Source organism: Podarcis vaucheri (assembly GCF_965113315.1).
Source record: "Podarcis vaucheri genome assembly, chromosome: 1".
Taxonomy (NCBI): Eukaryota; Metazoa; Chordata; class Lepidosauria; order Squamata; family Lacertidae; genus Podarcis; species Podarcis vaucheri.
Window position 1 is genome coordinate 51,940,218 of NC_138759.1, and position 16,259 is coordinate 51,956,476.

The 16,259-nt window shown below is 42.5% G+C and overlaps 1 protein-coding gene across 7 annotated transcripts in view; it reads left to right on the forward strand.

Moving 5' to 3' along the window:
* PACSIN3 (protein kinase C and casein kinase substrate in neurons 3) overlaps positions 1 to 16,259 on the forward strand; it is a 28,731-nt gene that overhangs the window by 10,621 nt on the left and 1,851 nt on the right. For 3 of the 7 annotated variants that reach the window (XM_082225809.1, XM_082225811.1, XM_082225812.1), the window contains exons 2-10: positions 8,990 to 9,090; positions 9,485 to 9,641; positions 11,386 to 11,621; positions 11,919 to 12,074; positions 12,793 to 12,968; positions 13,190 to 13,310; positions 13,725 to 13,858; positions 14,623 to 14,688; positions 15,162 to 15,322. In XM_082225809.1, the coding sequence (XP_082081935.1) occupies positions 9,037 to 9,090; positions 9,485 to 9,641; positions 11,386 to 11,621; positions 11,919 to 12,074; positions 12,793 to 12,968; positions 13,190 to 13,310; positions 13,725 to 13,858; positions 14,623 to 14,688; positions 15,162 to 15,322 (1,261 nt within the window). In that variant the 5' untranslated portion in view covers positions 8,990 to 9,036. Of the gene's footprint in view, positions 1 to 4,897; positions 5,066 to 8,989; positions 9,091 to 9,484; positions 9,642 to 11,385; positions 11,622 to 11,918; positions 12,075 to 12,792; positions 12,969 to 13,189; positions 13,311 to 13,724; positions 13,859 to 14,622; positions 14,689 to 15,161; positions 15,323 to 16,259 lie in introns of those variants that run through there. The other 4 variants (XM_082225810.1, XM_082225814.1, XM_082225815.1 and 1 more) reach the window with 4 other exon arrangements.

Genomic DNA, 16,259 nt, shown 5'->3' on the forward strand with positions numbered 1-16,259 from the left:
GTATACATCCCACACCAAGATTCTTTTTTTCGTATAACACTATCTTCTGTTAAAAAATAATGTAAATATTTGTAATAAAACAAAGTAATGAGGAGGAAGCATTATTTTGCACAGTATTGTGTGCATTACGCAGGCACAATTACTACTGGAACCAAGTGGAAATCAGCAGTGGACCAGTTTTAAGAATTGCCAGCTAACTTCCTTTTTTCCAACAGGGATGTACCACAGTTAGTTCCTCATGCCCATTGTTTTGAAAGGGACATTGGAACAGTGTCTTGTTGGGGGGAAATAACACAGTTGCATCCTGCATTCCTAAACATTAAAGCTTTGGCAATGTGGCGAGGAACATAATTGTGCTATAATGTCATCTTGTTTCTGTGAGCTGTTGTATGGCTTCAAACAGTCTTTTTTCAATATGTGAAAAAAATAAATTGGCACGTCTGGAAAAACTGTCTAGCTTAACTTTCTCAGATGGTCACTTTTAAGTTGGTTTTGTTTTTGTTTTAAATGGGGGAAGAGTCAGGCAAGCACATCCCACATGCAGCTTGAAGTGGTCCAGAACCCCTTGGTTCTGCTGATCGGCATGAGAGGGTAAATAGATAACGTTATTAGATCAGACTCTGGTTTTATGATGTGCCAAACCTTTAAAGCAGCTGTGGTTGGTGGGAGCTGGAGAGCACGAAACATTTGGAAGTCAGCAAAGGCTTTTCTAAAGCAAAATTCCCATATGAAGCATGGGCTAAGCAGATCTGGTTGGTGGCATCTCACTCTAGCCCAGGACAGATCATAAGGAAGAAAGTGGCATCATACGTGGTTAGAGGCATAGACTGCGGAAGAGTGAAAAGGTGTTACTGGCAACTTCTCATCAATCAGTAGGAAGATCCAGATATAAAACATACAGAGATTATTATTATTATTATTATTATTATTATTATTATTATTTATACCCCGCCCATCTGGCTGAGTTTCCCCAGCCACTCTGGGCGGCTTCCAATCGAGTGTTAAAAACAATACAGCATTAAATATTAAAAACTTCCCTAAATAGGGCTGCCATCAGATGTCTTTTAAAGATGTCCATGTTGCACAGCTGGAAAGTTAAAAGCTTTAGGACCTAATTGGGGGAAAGTACAGTGAGTTGGAAGGGCACCTCCAGAGGCTTACAGAGGCTACGCTTTGAAAGAGAGCCATAATTATACTTTTTAGAATGTAGCTCTAAGTACTGTACTTGGGATTTTCAGAGTAGTTACTTCCATTCCATTGGCACTAACCATCCTTCGAATGTTGTTTCTATTTGAGGACTAAATGGTACATTTTGTTCAATGTTGAGAGAGCTGATAAATCAGTTAAATCTTGTCTCCTTTCCATGCTGAGGAAAATGTCGTCATCAAGGTTGTTGTTTTCCATAATTTACTATTTATTAAGGAAAATAATAAAACACAGCAAATTCGTAACTATTTGTTATGAATCATGCCAATTTTTGTAAATCAACGCTCATAAAAACGTTCTGGTAACATGTCTGAGCGCATCTAAATTCATAGGTTTTAAACTCCATTCTGTACTTTCACTTTCAACAAATTTGAATCAATATCATAATATCTATTCTTTCTTCTTTTTAAAAAAAAGTTATTAAAGTTTTCTTGGTTTACAAAGGTATGCGCAATGTCTCTTTTTTCAAGTTACATTTTCCATAGGTCAGTTTCATCTGTTGAGACATTAGGGTTACATTAGGAAGAAGGGGGGGGGAATGGAGGGGGGAAAGGCGAGTGGGGGTGGGGTTGGGAGGCAGTGTTTCTATTTTTCTTAATGTATGTGTGATGGGTTTTGTGTCAGAGTCGCTTGTGCGGGTTTTCTTTACTGTTCGCTTTTGTTTCTTTGCTGGTGAGAGAGGTTGGGGTTGGCCTAGGGTGTGGTTCCTTGTTTGTGATTGGCTGTGTTGAACTTTGTTTTCATGTGTGAGTGGGGTGGGTAGGTGTTTTTTTGAATCAGGTTGCTGTTGGTGGATTCTTGTCGTTGTCTTGTTGGGCTGTGTATGTGATAAAGGGGAGCCATACTGGGGTGAAAGTATCTTCTATTTGTCCCCTTGTCGGTTTCAGGTTTTTCATGGATGGTGGGCCCTCCCGACTCAACTCTTCCATCTGCTGTTCCTAGGCATATCTATCCCTGCACTCCTTTTCCCCTCCCCAACCAAAGAGGCCTCTAAATTCTGCAGAATAGGCTGGTGTACAGCTGTTGGTCTCTAGGGTTCTACCTCTGGATGGCTCTGAACTTTGCCTTTCATGTTGTTTTGGATTTTCTTCTTGGAGGAAGTAATTGAGTAAACTAGTTGATACCAGCAGAAGTGTGAACAATGAATCTCTCCATCATCAAAGCAGAGGAACTGATTACAGTGAGTAACAGAAAAATGGAGTTGGAGTAAATACCCCCCCTTTCCTATCCTTTTGCTCCATTTTGTAATAGCTACACAGCCCTTCATATTAATGAATCCCAATAAATGTATCTTTGTCTTCACAAAGTTTTTTTTAAAAGAGTTTTGTTCTGATATAATAGCTTAGAAGTCCCCCCCTCCAAAATACAGTGGTACCTCGAGTTACATAACACTTCAGGTTACAGACTCCGCTAACCCAGAAATATTACCTTGGGTTAAGAACTTTGCTTCAAGATGAGAACAGAAATTGTGCTCCGATGGCGCAGCGGCAGCAGGAGGCTCCATTAGCTGAAGTGGTGCTTCAGATTAAGAACAGTTTCAGGTTAAGAACGGACCTCCGGAATGAATTAAGTACTTAACCCCAGGTACCACTGTATAGGGATTATTATATCAGGCAGTGTTCACCTGGCTGGTGCTTTGAAGTGCTGGAACACATTCAGTTGTTCCCCGAGTACATCGGGCACAACTAAAGGGTAAAAATGTATGTTCTGTATGTTAATAATAATAAACAGAGTTGTCTGGTAGTCTGACTGGGAAACTTGCTTGGGTACATGCCTGAAGCAAATATTGAGTGCTACTAAACCTAGAGCAATTTCTACATTACGGAAATAGGTAAAAAAATAATAATCCTCTGCACTGAAAAGAACCACGAATCTTCACAGTGAAACAAGTCATCAAACTCTCCAAACTGTAAATAGGACTTGGTGGCCAATATTTTCTTTTCTTTTTTCTTTCTTTTTTTTGCAGTGATTCCTAGTGTAAATAAAACACATTAAATATAGTTCCACAAACTATTTTAAGTCTGTAAATATGTTAAAAATGAAATATCCATGTGCAATGGGTTGAAAATTATAAATTTTGCCCCATGGTTTGGTGTTTTGTTTTTTGGTTAATGCACAATTTTTCTGCTCTACTTGGCTCCTCTTGTTCCTTGGCTAGGGCACAGTACACAGATTGTGTCATCATTGTTCATAAAAGCACTTGTAATCAATGAGAATGCCATGGCAAATAACAGGAATTCTAAGGGAAACATGAGGAATACATGCAGCTTTTGCTATTTATCCAGTTATGTCTTTGGTTCAGTTGTTTTAGGAAGAGGTTGAAGAATGTATGAATCATTTGCAATTTATCAATTAGAGAAAAGCCTCACTGTGTTTGTTGTGCTACAGTAGCTTTTCCCCAACCCAGTGCCCAGTAGTCAAAAATATCTGGAAGGCACCAGATTGGGGGAGGCTGCATTATAACAAGAAAGGTTTAAATATTGGGGAAACTATCTGACTCTGATGTAAGCTGCCAAATAGGAAAGCAGGACAGCCAAGCTCTTCGAGGCTTGTCTAGAAATGAATGGATCCTGTCCTCGGCGGGATGGTTTAGGAATGAACTCACTCCTTCAACATAGAGACGGGAGGGAGCAGATTGGTTAAATTTATTGAGCTGGAAGTGATCTGGTTTTCATAAGTAAGTTGACATTGAGGTTAGAAATGTACATGACACAAATGGCAAAATGCTTTGAAAGTACTGCAGTACTGTAATACAGCTGATTCATCTGGAGATGAGTCAGGAGAAGTGATACCATTACATATTAAAGTTAAAAATACCCCACCTTCAGCTGATGAGGGTGGTAACAAGCAAATATTTAGCTGTGAGCACATATGCTATAAAATGGTACTATTTAGGTGCTTAGAGAAAGCTGAGGATTTATTCTCTCACCTATTTCTGCATTAATGAATTAATGGTGTCTTTTCCGTTAGATGTGGCACATTTGTTCACTTTCAGAGATAATGAAAGAAAGGCGGAAGCTGGAGAGCTCTAATTTCTCAATTGAGCAACATCTATCTTGTTCCCCCCTTGGATTGAAGGCAAAATAAAATGTATGGTTGTCTGTAGAACTGCTGTGGACTGCATTCTGAATAAATTGGTATCTGTTGGCAATACGAATTACAGTATCCTGAAACTAAGAAAATTATATGCTTAATGTTAGAGAAACATCTACGAAGTCATAGCTTTGGAGACAGGCTGGCTAAGCATATAAAGTCTAGTACAGATTTTTGAGGTACAGAAATATATTGGGCCCATATTACCGACTATCAGGAGCACAGAGGAGTGTTGAGTCTTTGATCTGGCAAACTGGTCTGTTTACATTGGAGGCATCCAATATGGTTCCATATGCAGTTATTAACTGCTGGGAGATTTAAGAAGCTGAGTGTCCTGAAATCCCTTAGGTTGACTCTTCTCTGCCTCGCTGTTTTGCCAAGGTTTCTGGTGTGGAAATAAATGTCATCTCCTGCTTGGAAGATGTGTCACTTGTGGGACTGGAACACTTGGCTAAATCTTCTCTGAAACTGGATCAGGCATTTGAAATAGGCATAGATTCCAAGGGAGAGGCCGGGAAATGCTTGTTCCTGGCTGCTTTCTCAACCAGGTGACTCTTCCTTAGGGAGTGCCCCCTGGACAAGGAAAAACACCCATTGCACAAGTGTGCATGCATAGGATTTACTTGCTGCTGTTCAGCACAAGAGCAACAGCTCCTTTGTTGAATACTAGCTTATCAAGCTCCTCTTCAAAAAGCATACTGTGTTTAAAAGCTTTACTGTGCCATAGCTGCAGCCCACAAAGTGAACTTTGGGTCACTCCAAAAATGTGAGTACTAGTGTTTCTTTATGTGTCATTTTAAAGGCCCAATGGATTAACTGCAGGTGGCGGCAATGCAAATCTTAAAATTTAATCTAAGCAGTACAGGTATTTCCTGTTGCTTTGCTTTTTTCTTTACTGAATGATGATATGTTTCTTGCTTTTTGTTTTCTTTGTTATTGGTGTCTGATTTGTATTGCGTGCAATGTACCTTTGTTGGTTTGATTATATTATATTAAGTCTCAATAATACGTTGTAAAATTTAAACTAAGATTATTACTAATTGAAGTTGATACAGAACAGTCTCTGCTCCTCACCACCAAGTTTGTCATTAGCTCTTGGTGGCTGTTGCTCAGTCACTTGTGCTCACATCCTGGCTAGTATTGTAAGCAGGTCTTCTTGTGACACAAGGTGGCAGGGAAGATAGAGAACACAGCGGGGACCTGGAAAGGTTTCTTGTCTTGGAATCCGCTTTCCCAGAGGTCTACTGAAAGCTGGCTTTATTCTTGTTTATTTGCAGAATAATTAATATTAATAGTATAATAATGACTGTGGGTAATGTGGTTTCAATGGAGTGAATGAGAAAATATTCCTGAAGTATGAAAAGAAAGTAAGTAATGAGTAGGTAGAGGGTCCTGCAGGTCCCAAGTAGAACCATGTCAGGCTGGACCCCTTACTCCAGTTTGGAAACACTGGAACATGAGATTATCCCAGCTGACAAACCTCATTGGACTTTGAGCCCCAAGTCCCGTAAAGATTACCTCTACTTGCTGATGTGCTGCGTGTTTGGATGTAACATAGGGTAATAAAATACATTAGCTTTTATCTGGTCACAATAGGTTGGATACCCCGTGGGCAGCTTGTCTGTTGGTGTGTGCTGCTGCCAACCACAGAGGCACCGAGTGGTCCTGTTGGTGGAAAAGCTTCAGATGGTTGCACTTTTCTTAAACTTCCACTCAAGTGCTCAGGCACCACCTGGGTGAAGGGTGGTGCACAGGGAGAGGTTCTGTTTTCAGTAAACCTATACAGGTGGATAATTTATAGCCAGGCTTCTTGGAATGTGTGGGCATGTGATGACAACAGTCCATATGTTTCAAAGCTATAGGTCAAATAATTCAAGTAATGAGGAATTCCCCCCCCTTAAATTCTGGCTTGTTCTGTGTTTGCCTCCCAACACAAACATTCTCAGCTTTCACTCTAGAAACTGAAGAACTAGATGCTTTAATTTGTTTGATTTGGCATCTTAAAGTCATTTAAATAACCCCTGAGCTGCAGATTCTGGACTATGTTTCTTGTGACTTTGGTGTTACAGAATGGTAGCCTTGGACCTAGAGTTTGTATGTTCAAAAAACAAAAGAAACTCACAGACAGAGAGAAAGTGCTTATAATTTGAGAGGGAGGAGGGTTTTGGAGGGGCATAATTACTATAGTTAGAGAAACTCAATCCACTGTAGAGGAGTTAACCTTTCCCAAACAAGTTCTTAAAGTAAAAACAAAATGACCCCCATAGGTCACTCCTACAGTAACTTGACTTCTTAAATATTACACTCTGGGCTCTCCCTAGTTTAGCTCGCAAGGAATCAGCAGTTGTGTTGATGCGTTTAATAACTTAAGTGGTCCCTGTATGAGCATCCCCACATGGTGCTGTGCATAAGTCAATATACATTCTGCCTGCAGAAGTTTGCAGCATTGCTTGGGGCCCAGTCGGAGCAAATCCAGCTGGGTAAACTTCATTTCCTAGCCTTTCAGATAGAAGAAATCACTTGTTGACTCAAATTATGTGGAAGCTGAATTTTGATTGTCCAAAGGCTATTTATTGTTCAATGAGTGTTGTTTTTATTTAAAAATGAGATGCATCTTTGAAAACCATAAATAAGCATCATTTTTATCTTGGCTGTAGGATGCCCAGAGGAGGAAGTCAGGCAGATTAATTGGGGCAGGTGGGAGAGCTGGGCTGTGGGCCAGTGCTGCCTGGACAGGAGATCCATGTTTGTGTTGGCTCCTTCCGGTTGGTGAGGAGCTGTTGCTTTGTACAGCTGTCCTGACTGGGCCTTTTCATACCACCCTGGTACTTCTAAACTCTGGGGTAATATCTTTTTACAGTAGGACTTGGCATATTTCCAGTATATTTGCTAGAGAGTGACACCTTGGATTGCAGGGGGTAGCTGCTCCTGTTGCTATATTTGAGGGTGCCCCTCCCTAGATTCTGCTGAAACTGAGAAGTACACTCTGGGTGAGAGGGTTTTCTTAGTTGTCAGATGCAGTAGCTGTATTTGAGTCAGGCCAGTGAGAATTGGCTACAAAGCTGCGTTGACTCCACTTTTTCCAGTGTACTAAGCAAGCACTTTAAGAACCTAGAGACGTCCCTTCCATCCCTTGGTGTATCTGGCAGCCTTCTGTTTGGGTATGTAAATCTGTAACGAAACTGGGACTCTTAAAACGTGTGTGAGGGAAAGTGAGCCTAGTTTGTTGGGACGGAGTCTTTGGGCTTGCTTGGTAGCTGATTTAACTTGGTGGTCAGGTGAGCTAGGGCTGTTAGAGTTTTCAGTACCTAAACCAGGAGCATGCATTTTAAAAACACTTTCCCACGTAACAGGAGAGGGCCAATGTGGCAACATAGCAGTGGCTTAATCTCCTTCTGTTTGGGTGCCAGTTTTTCTCTTAAGGATCTCTCGGAGCATTCAGTATCATGGAAACTATTGCCACAAGCGTTTGAAGGGAGGATGAAACCCAGTCCTTTGTGCCATGGGAGCTCTGCCTTGCCATGGGAGCAAGTTGGATACCTTTCCAGGGTGTGGGGGAGCTTTTTATAGCAAGGAATGTGCAAGAGGCAATGAGCAACAGTCAAATATGTCCATCAGTCATTAACCATGAGCTAACCTTTATAGTGAGCTATGATAATGGAATCCTCCTGTCACCAAAACAGGCTGTCAGGCTGGGAACCTCTATTTTTGCTGTATACATTACATGCATGCCAGCTGAGACCACTGACACAGTCTTACTAGAATTGTAGTGACTAGATAAGCATGTGTATATTGCCGAGTGAATATCTAGGAAAGTGAGACCGAGGAAGTGGTTTTAGGGTAGCGTGACCAGTGCACCAGAACAATGCTATAGGACAGAGCACAAGAGGTGGGGGTGCCAGGTGCCACTAAAATTTGAGAGCCCAAGGTCTGCCACTGGAGGCTGCTAGGGTGAAAAGTGAGCAAATGCACTACAGTGTTGCCACTCTTGTGGTGGTAAGATATAACTATGGTCTGCTTAAACCCAAGAGCTCAAGCACTGACAATATTATTTTGTTCTGTTAAACAGCTTGGTAAGTTCTTTTCCTTCCAGAAAGGGAACAAACAAAAGTCCTTTGATAATACCGTAAGAATCAAGGCAGTCTGCAGAACCTTGGAGATTGACTGATGACATTAGCTTTTTGTAGGCAATGTAGTAATTCTGAATATTACATAGGGGCTTGGGTGTACTGAAATGACACATCTAGTCCCTTAAAAATCTATATACAGTCTTCCTCTGGATTCAGCTGTTGCAGGAGCAGCTTCCAGATTTCTCCCCTGGGAGAGAGATCCCTTACCAGAGATGCCTCCTGCACTCCTGAGTGTGAACTGAATTGGAAAAGTAGGCAGCTGGGGTGAATGTGCCTTTGTACACTTGGGCATGTCCCAGTCTGGCCCTAACCCAACTCCTCCCAGCATTACGGAAAAGACTTGTCCTGTAAGTACTTTGTGCTACTAGTGGTACTTGTATGTGAAGATTCCCCCACAAGGAACCAGAAGGCCTACCTCATTCTTGTCCCTGTAGATAGTGACCAACATCCCTATATAATGGGGCTAGCCTGTTTGGGTTTGGATGACACTCTACTTTTCAGTGTCTCATTGGAATTGCCATGTTCTGCTACATATACAGTTATTTTGCTTTTCTTCCCAGCTGCTCCAAAATCTGCAAAAATTCTCTGCTGCAAGGAAACCAGAGTGATGTCATCAGAAGATGATACTGGTGGGGAGGCACCCAGTGGCAGTTTCTGGGAGGTAAGAGAGAGCAAGATGGAAATAAAAGGGTTCCCCTTTGTCTAGAGTCACATAGGATGTGCTAAGAAATACTAAATCAACCTTGATTTTAGTACCTCCTGACAGAGATGTAGAGACAGCAAACCCAGGACAAGTTGTCATTGGATGCCCCTTTTTTAAATGGTTCCACAATCCTTAGTGCTGAATAATAATAATAATAATAGTCCCTGGAATGTGTCCATAACAGAAAAGCCAGTTACCGCCCCGCCTTGCTTGCTCCAGCTGAGAATTTGGGTGGGGTCCTGGGATGGGAGTGAACCTAGAGCTCAGAAGCCTTCAAAAGGCTTGCCTGTTCTGCCTAAAGATATATCTGAGATGTGTGCAAGAATGACTGATGGTGTTAATCTAATTTCAGCCTGGCAACTACAAGCGGACAGTGAAGCGGGTGGATGATGGCAGCCGGCTGTGTAATGACCTTGTCTCCTGCTTCCAGGAGAGGGCCAAAATTGAGAAGAGCTATGCACAGCAGCTAACAGACTGGTCCCGCAAATGGAGGACTGCTGTGGAGAAGGGTACGGTACAGAAAGCACATCACTCAAGATGGAACTCCTGTCTCTTTAGGGAGGAGCAGGAGTAGGAGGGCACTATGAAGTCCTGTGAACGGAGACCCCAACACTTCGAGTTGGCTTGCCCCCTCAACTAAGAGTTAATGAAATAGAGGTGCTGACCTGGCAACCATGAGCAAGATAACATCGTATCTTGGGGTTAGGCAGGGAAAACAAAAAGTTTATAAATTTGGAGAGGAATGAAGAATGTTTAAGGATGTTTTTTGTTTTTTAAAAAATAACAAGGGGAGAGAGAGAGGACAGAAACCTTTCCAGATGTAGCAAGGATATAGTAAAGGATTAGATTTAGTTTGAAGTGTATTATGGGAAAAACCTTTTGGTTTTCATGTTTGTTCTTCTAAGTGTCGGTATAAACATTTTTCTAGTATTAAAGACATAACATAGTCTAATTGACATCTGGCTGGTATGCTCTATATTTCCCCCTTTTTTATTTACCTACCCAGCAAATATTTAACTATTTATTTGTTGGGTTATTGTGTGGTTAAAATATTTTTTTAAATAAAAGAAAATAAATGTGTTATTTGTTCCATTTTCTACTACTGTTGTTATGGAGGAATCTGCTCAAATTAATTATACAAGAAATGGCTTTGTTAAAACAAGTAAAGCTGATGAAGGGTTTTAGTTTTGTGGGAATGCCCTCAGAAAGTCTATGGCAGGGGTGAGGTCTCTGCAGCCCACTGGCCAGATTTGGTCCTCGAGGTCATGTTCCCCAAACCACACTCACCTGCCCCATATGTGACATCAGGTGTGGGGCAGATAGAGACACAACTGGATCAGCTGTGGGACCAAGTTCCCTGTGGAGAACTCAATCATGCAGGTGATATCTGCAGAAAGCATGGTTGAAGTCACTTCCCTTTAGCTGTTGGACACTTGAGTTCAAACCTGCTTGAGTGTCTGCATGGCCCATGTAGCTGATCCCTGAAGGAGGCAACATTGCAAGCCTTAAACTCGGTACTTTGCCAAGCATAGGGTTGGCAACACCCCTTGTGCTGTGGTTCACAAGATACTTTGACAGGTGAGTGGGGCAGCTGCCTCACAGACGGGTTGATCCACCCACCAGTCAAAATTGGCTTGCAGAGTGGGGGCATGGATAACCTACTGGGCCAAAACGATTCCCCATCCCTCGTCTATAGGATAAATTTTGAGGGGAAGACAATTCCACTTTCATGGCTTTCAGCTACTGTCCCATTAATTGAGCGCTAAGTGCAACACAGGTCAGAAGAATTCATCAGCCCACAGAATCTGGTCAACAGAAAGACTTGTAGGAGGAGCAAAAAGTAACCTGGCACAGTGTACTGGGAAGGCTATGTGTGATGGTAAAAAGTAGGCGATGAGAGACTTGGGTGCAGATTGGAGGACTGCCAGTACAACTCTGGATGATCATTTCTTGGATTATAAAGATGGGAAGTAAATCAAGTCTTTATGCAACAGAGACTGAGCAGAAGTTTGTTGGCACACACTCTAGTTGCAGTTACCTAGGGTTGAGCTCAGCAAACTTTCTGTAGGCAGCAAATGCACTGTCTCACACTACTATCAATATGTGTTCCTCCCACGCAGCTCTTTCTTTTTGAGCAGTAAATGTACTTTTGAGATAGATGACTTTGGTAACAAACAAAGCCTGGCTTCCAAACCTGGTTCCTTCTGTACTTGCATAATTACATTGCCATGTCATCTTTGTTGGTTCATCTAGGCCCTCAATATGGCACACTGGAAAAAGCCTGGCATGCATTCCTGACAGCTGCAGACAAACTTAGTGAGATCCATCTGGAAGTACGGAACCGCCTAGCTGCTGAAGACTCGGACAAGATTAAGGCCTGGCAGAAGGAAGCCTACCATAAACAGATGATTGGTGGCTTCAAGGAGACAAAGGAAGCAGAGGATGGATTCCGCAAGGCCCAGAAGCCCTGGGTGAAAAAATTGAAGGATGTGAGTAAGAAGTTGCAAGCAGGAGATGGGGGAATAAACAGAATATCAAACATCTCGATAGGCACCCTTGGAATTATTTGATTAATCAGCTTTATGGTCTGGGACTTAACAGATGGCAAAACAGCTCAGTCAGCCTATTGTCCAGCTTCATGTTGCTGGTCATAGGCCAGGCAGTGTTGAGATGTAAATTATACTTTGCTGCTTTCCTGCCACTTCCTCTTGAATACAGCTGCTTGTCTCTGTATGTGATGGGAAATAACACTGCTGATACATTATTCCATATGACATCTCTGTTAGGTGGAAACTTCAAAAAAGAATTACCATAGTTCTCGTAAGGAGGAAAAGACGGCACAGACACGCGAGAATCATGCCAAAGCCGATTCCTCTGTATCGCAGGAGCAGATGCGTAAACTGCAGGAGCGTGTCGAGAAGTGTGCTCAAGAAGCAGAGAAGGTAGGTAATGTTGGAAGGTGGTACTTTGGCCATTGACTCTCTTAAGATGAGGGAGAGTCCTAAAAGCAGGAACAAAAATCAGGGCCTTTTCTGTGGTGGTCCACCTGCCTGTGGAACAGTGCCAGGGAGTAGTTAGGCAAACTCTGTCACAGATCTCTCTTAAGAAGACTTTTCAAAGCTTTTTTAGAATGACCTTTAGAGATTGAAAGGCGATGGCAGCAATTGCTGGTTTTGTCTTATTTTCATGTTTGAATACAATGTGATTTTATAGTTGTATAATTGTTTGGTGTGTTTTGAAAAGCATTTTACTGTTTGTAAACCACCCTGTTAGGTAACCAACCAGAAAAGTGGCATGGCAGTTTTAAAAATTAAATAAAAGAAACAAGCTTGATTTTGGATCTTTGTCGCTGACTAAATTCTGTGGGTGGAGAGGCAGCCCAGTGTTTCAATGGATAGTCCTTTAAGCAGATGGGCCATTGCCCTGGGCTGCAATATTGGCTGCCCGCTAACCAGACAGAGAACTCAGAAAGCATCAAGTCACTGTTGAGCCCCTAAACTGAATGGTGCTCATGGAAGAGAGCTGTATAAGTCAATTACTATACTCTCATTCAACTGGTGAAACTAAAAGAGTAACCTGCAAGAAACATGGGTCCCACCTTGGTCCTGAGCATTATAGGCAGTCGACAGCTCACAAATGTTTTGTTTTGGTTCCCTGCAGTGCAAGGATCAGTATGAGAAGATGCTGGATGAGCTCAATCGCTACAACCCTCGGTATATGGAGGACATGGAACAGGTCTTTGAGGGCTGTCAGGAAGCAGAATGCAAACGGCTGTGCTTCTTCAAAGAGATGTTCCTGGATCTGCACAACCATCTGAACCTGTCTACCAATGACAGGTGTGTGTGTGTGTGTGTGTGTGTGTGTGTGTGTAAAAGAGGGCTTCTCTGCCCTTACTGCATTCTATGGGATGAGAACTATTTAAGGTTTTCTCCCCCCTTGAAGGGCTACATCTCCTGTTACTATAGGAACATATTTCTTGTTTGTCCTTTCCTACATGTCTATGTAGCTTTCCAAACAGAGTCCCTTATGCCTGTTGTGTGTTTCTTCATGCCTGCAGCTTCCATGCACTTTACCGGGATTTGTATCAGGGAATAATGGCTGCAGATGACCAAGAGGACCTGAAGTGGTGGCGTCAAACCCATGGACCAGGCATGGCTATGAACTGGCCTCAGTTTGAGGTAAGCCATCTCTCTCTGGTGGGAAATACTAGGGAACTTGCCCCCTTTAGGTTGTAAAGCAAGTCGTGTCTTGTATCATCCTGCTGAAATTAGCACTCGCCACTATTTCTCTATGGAATAGAAATGAGATGCGTAATATACCTGGCATGATAGGAACATGCAAAGCTACCAGCCCAGAGTATTTGTCAATCTAACCAAATATTGACTACACTGCACTCCAGGGTGTAACCTGATCCATTTTTAGTGGAGTTGTCTGGGATCAAACCTGGGACCTTGTTCTGCAAATAAGCAATAAATTCCCCTCCACATAAAGGATGTCCATTGTCTGTGTTGGATTGGGGGGGAAGAGGAAGCATTCAATTAATCTTCTGAAACATTTTTGGAACTAGGGACTGATAACTTTCTCCCCTCTAGGAATGGTCTTTGGAGACACAGAGGCCAATCAGCAAGAAGGAAAAAAGCGGGAAAAGCGGTGAAGATGTGACTTTGACTAGCATTGTGCCTGCAGGTGATGGTGTGAAACAGACCCCTACACCGACAAAGCAAAGGCAAGTTGCAACCTGTAACACTTGGGTTGGAAAGCAGAGAGGGCAATGTTATTGCAGGATGGCTGACTCACCAAAAATGGGTATAGCAATACCTTCTGCTTCCCTTTGAGAATATGAATTCCCATTAACAAGAGCATACAGAGGCTAGGCCCTTGCAAATTTTGAGATAAATGTCATAGTCTAATAGAATGCAGGGCTGTTGTTAGGCCTGCTGGAAGGGCAGAAGCTATGACTGGCACTGTGCCTCTCCTGTGTCCTGCCCTGATGTAGTTCTGCCTCTGCTTGTTCCACCCATTAGTCTCAGAGTGAGGACGCTGGCAGAATTTTCCTCTCCAGCTGTTGCTGATCTCAGGGAAAGAAGACTATTCCTCCAGCTGCAACAAAGGCAGTTCTGGATTCTTGATTTGCATCTGTTCACTATGAAGAGAGATGTCAGCTAGACAGGCCCTTCTTACTCAAACACAGTTCATGTTAGTTCTACAGTGAAGTTAGTAAATAGCAAACATTCTGGCTTTCGTAGCTGGGTACTGTGCATCCAAAACCTGACCAGATGGCATACTGAGCATGCTGGTCCAGTGGCTGTTGGCACAAGATTACAAAGAAGGAAAAGACAAGAGAAGTACAGGAAATAATAAATTCCTATCATAACCTTTACTGCAATGTAGAGTCTGCTTTTGTTAACACGAATATCACCAGCTGTAGCTATTCTGCAGCATAACCTTGCCCTTTTCTCAATTTAAAAAGGCTTGTTTGCCAATCCACAGGTATTCATACCAGGAGGAGCAAAACAGTCACTTCTATGATACCCTGAAGGCCTCGGCCTGTATGAAGTTAGTATGAAACTTAAGACTACTTAGGGTACCTGTTTCCTTGCTTCTCCTTTGCTGTAGCTTCTTAATACTTTCTAGTTAAGGAGATGGGCAGTGTTAGCACATTCTTTTTCAATTTCTCCCAAATAGACACCTTTTTAGCTTTCTTCAAATAGACCACCTTCTGTCTACCCTGATTGTAGTCACTTAGGGCTTTTAATGTAGTTATTTCCATAACTGGTCAAGGTTACTGGAAAGATTGTGTTTTTGAAGACCTGCTATTCTGCTCATTCTCATTCTTTCTCTCCCCCCACTCCCCCCCCCCCGGCTAATGGTGACTTCTTTGCTTTCCATGTTTTGCATCTTCCTCTTATTTGTTCTTCTCCTAGAAAGATGCATGATTTGGAAATGGGACGCTTTAAATAAAGAAGGAGCTTTGGGTTTTAAATGACCTTTCTTTCCCATTCTTCCTCTTACACTATCCCCTTGCACAGTGGAGGGAAAGAAGAAATCTCAGAGTGGTCAGATGAGGACACTCCCAAGAAGCGCCCAGAAGTCAATGGGCATGAGGACGACATAAAGGTACCAGGCGTGCGGGTGCGAGCACTGTATGATTACGCAGGACAAGAGGCTGATGAGCTGAGCTTTAAAGCAGGTACAAATGCACTAATCTTCTAACTTGCTTGCTAGTGTGCTTTTGCGGTATGGGTGGAAACTTTCCAGTGGGACCTGGATGGCCCCAGGACGCCATTTGCCAAACAAACACTTGAGTTTTCTGAGAGAATCCTATAATAAACCAAGCCATTTATGAAAGGGGTCAGCAGCATGCTAAGAAATTGCAGAGAGAGAAAGAACCAGTGGGGCACTTTTTAACTACTGGGAAAGACGGAGGATAGATAAATTACTTCAAAGTTCTTCCAAAGGGACAGGAAAAGGCATGGACTTGCTCCCAATGTGGGCTCTGTGGTATGAGACTCTGCAGGAAGATGGCAATTGCTTCAAGTTGCTATTCTTTCTTTAAAAATGCTTTTATTAAGTTTTGTAGATACAGGAATATAGTGGCAGAAGATAGGGAAGAGAAGAGTCCTACCCTCCCTAGATTCCCCTAATCTGATGTGAGCAATTCTCATCCCAAATTGTCTTTCCATAGAAGTCTTTGCGTTCCAGGTGGACAGAAATCTTGTTCTTTTGTCTCAATATCTGAAATAAAACATGACCAGATAATCATAAAACTTGTTGGTTGGTGGTTCATTTCTTCTGGCATGTAACTCGTGAGTCAATTTTTCCATTAGCGCCAAGTTCCACGCTTGAATATTCCGCTGCTGAGTTAGCATCCAGGGATCTCCAATGCTTGGCAATAAGAGATGCTGCTATTCCCGAGACTTCCTGTATGTAGCTGGGCCTGGCCATTTGTGTTCCATTTATTTTCCATGCCAAATACGCTTCAATATACCAGGACTGTGTTCCCTTGCTCAGTGGCGGTGAAAGCAGAGCTGCATATTGAGAAATAACACATGAAGGGGAACTTGGGAGCAGGAGTCTTTCACGAGAAGCTGGCAAATGCTGGAACTGAGCAGTGATTTAACATAAAC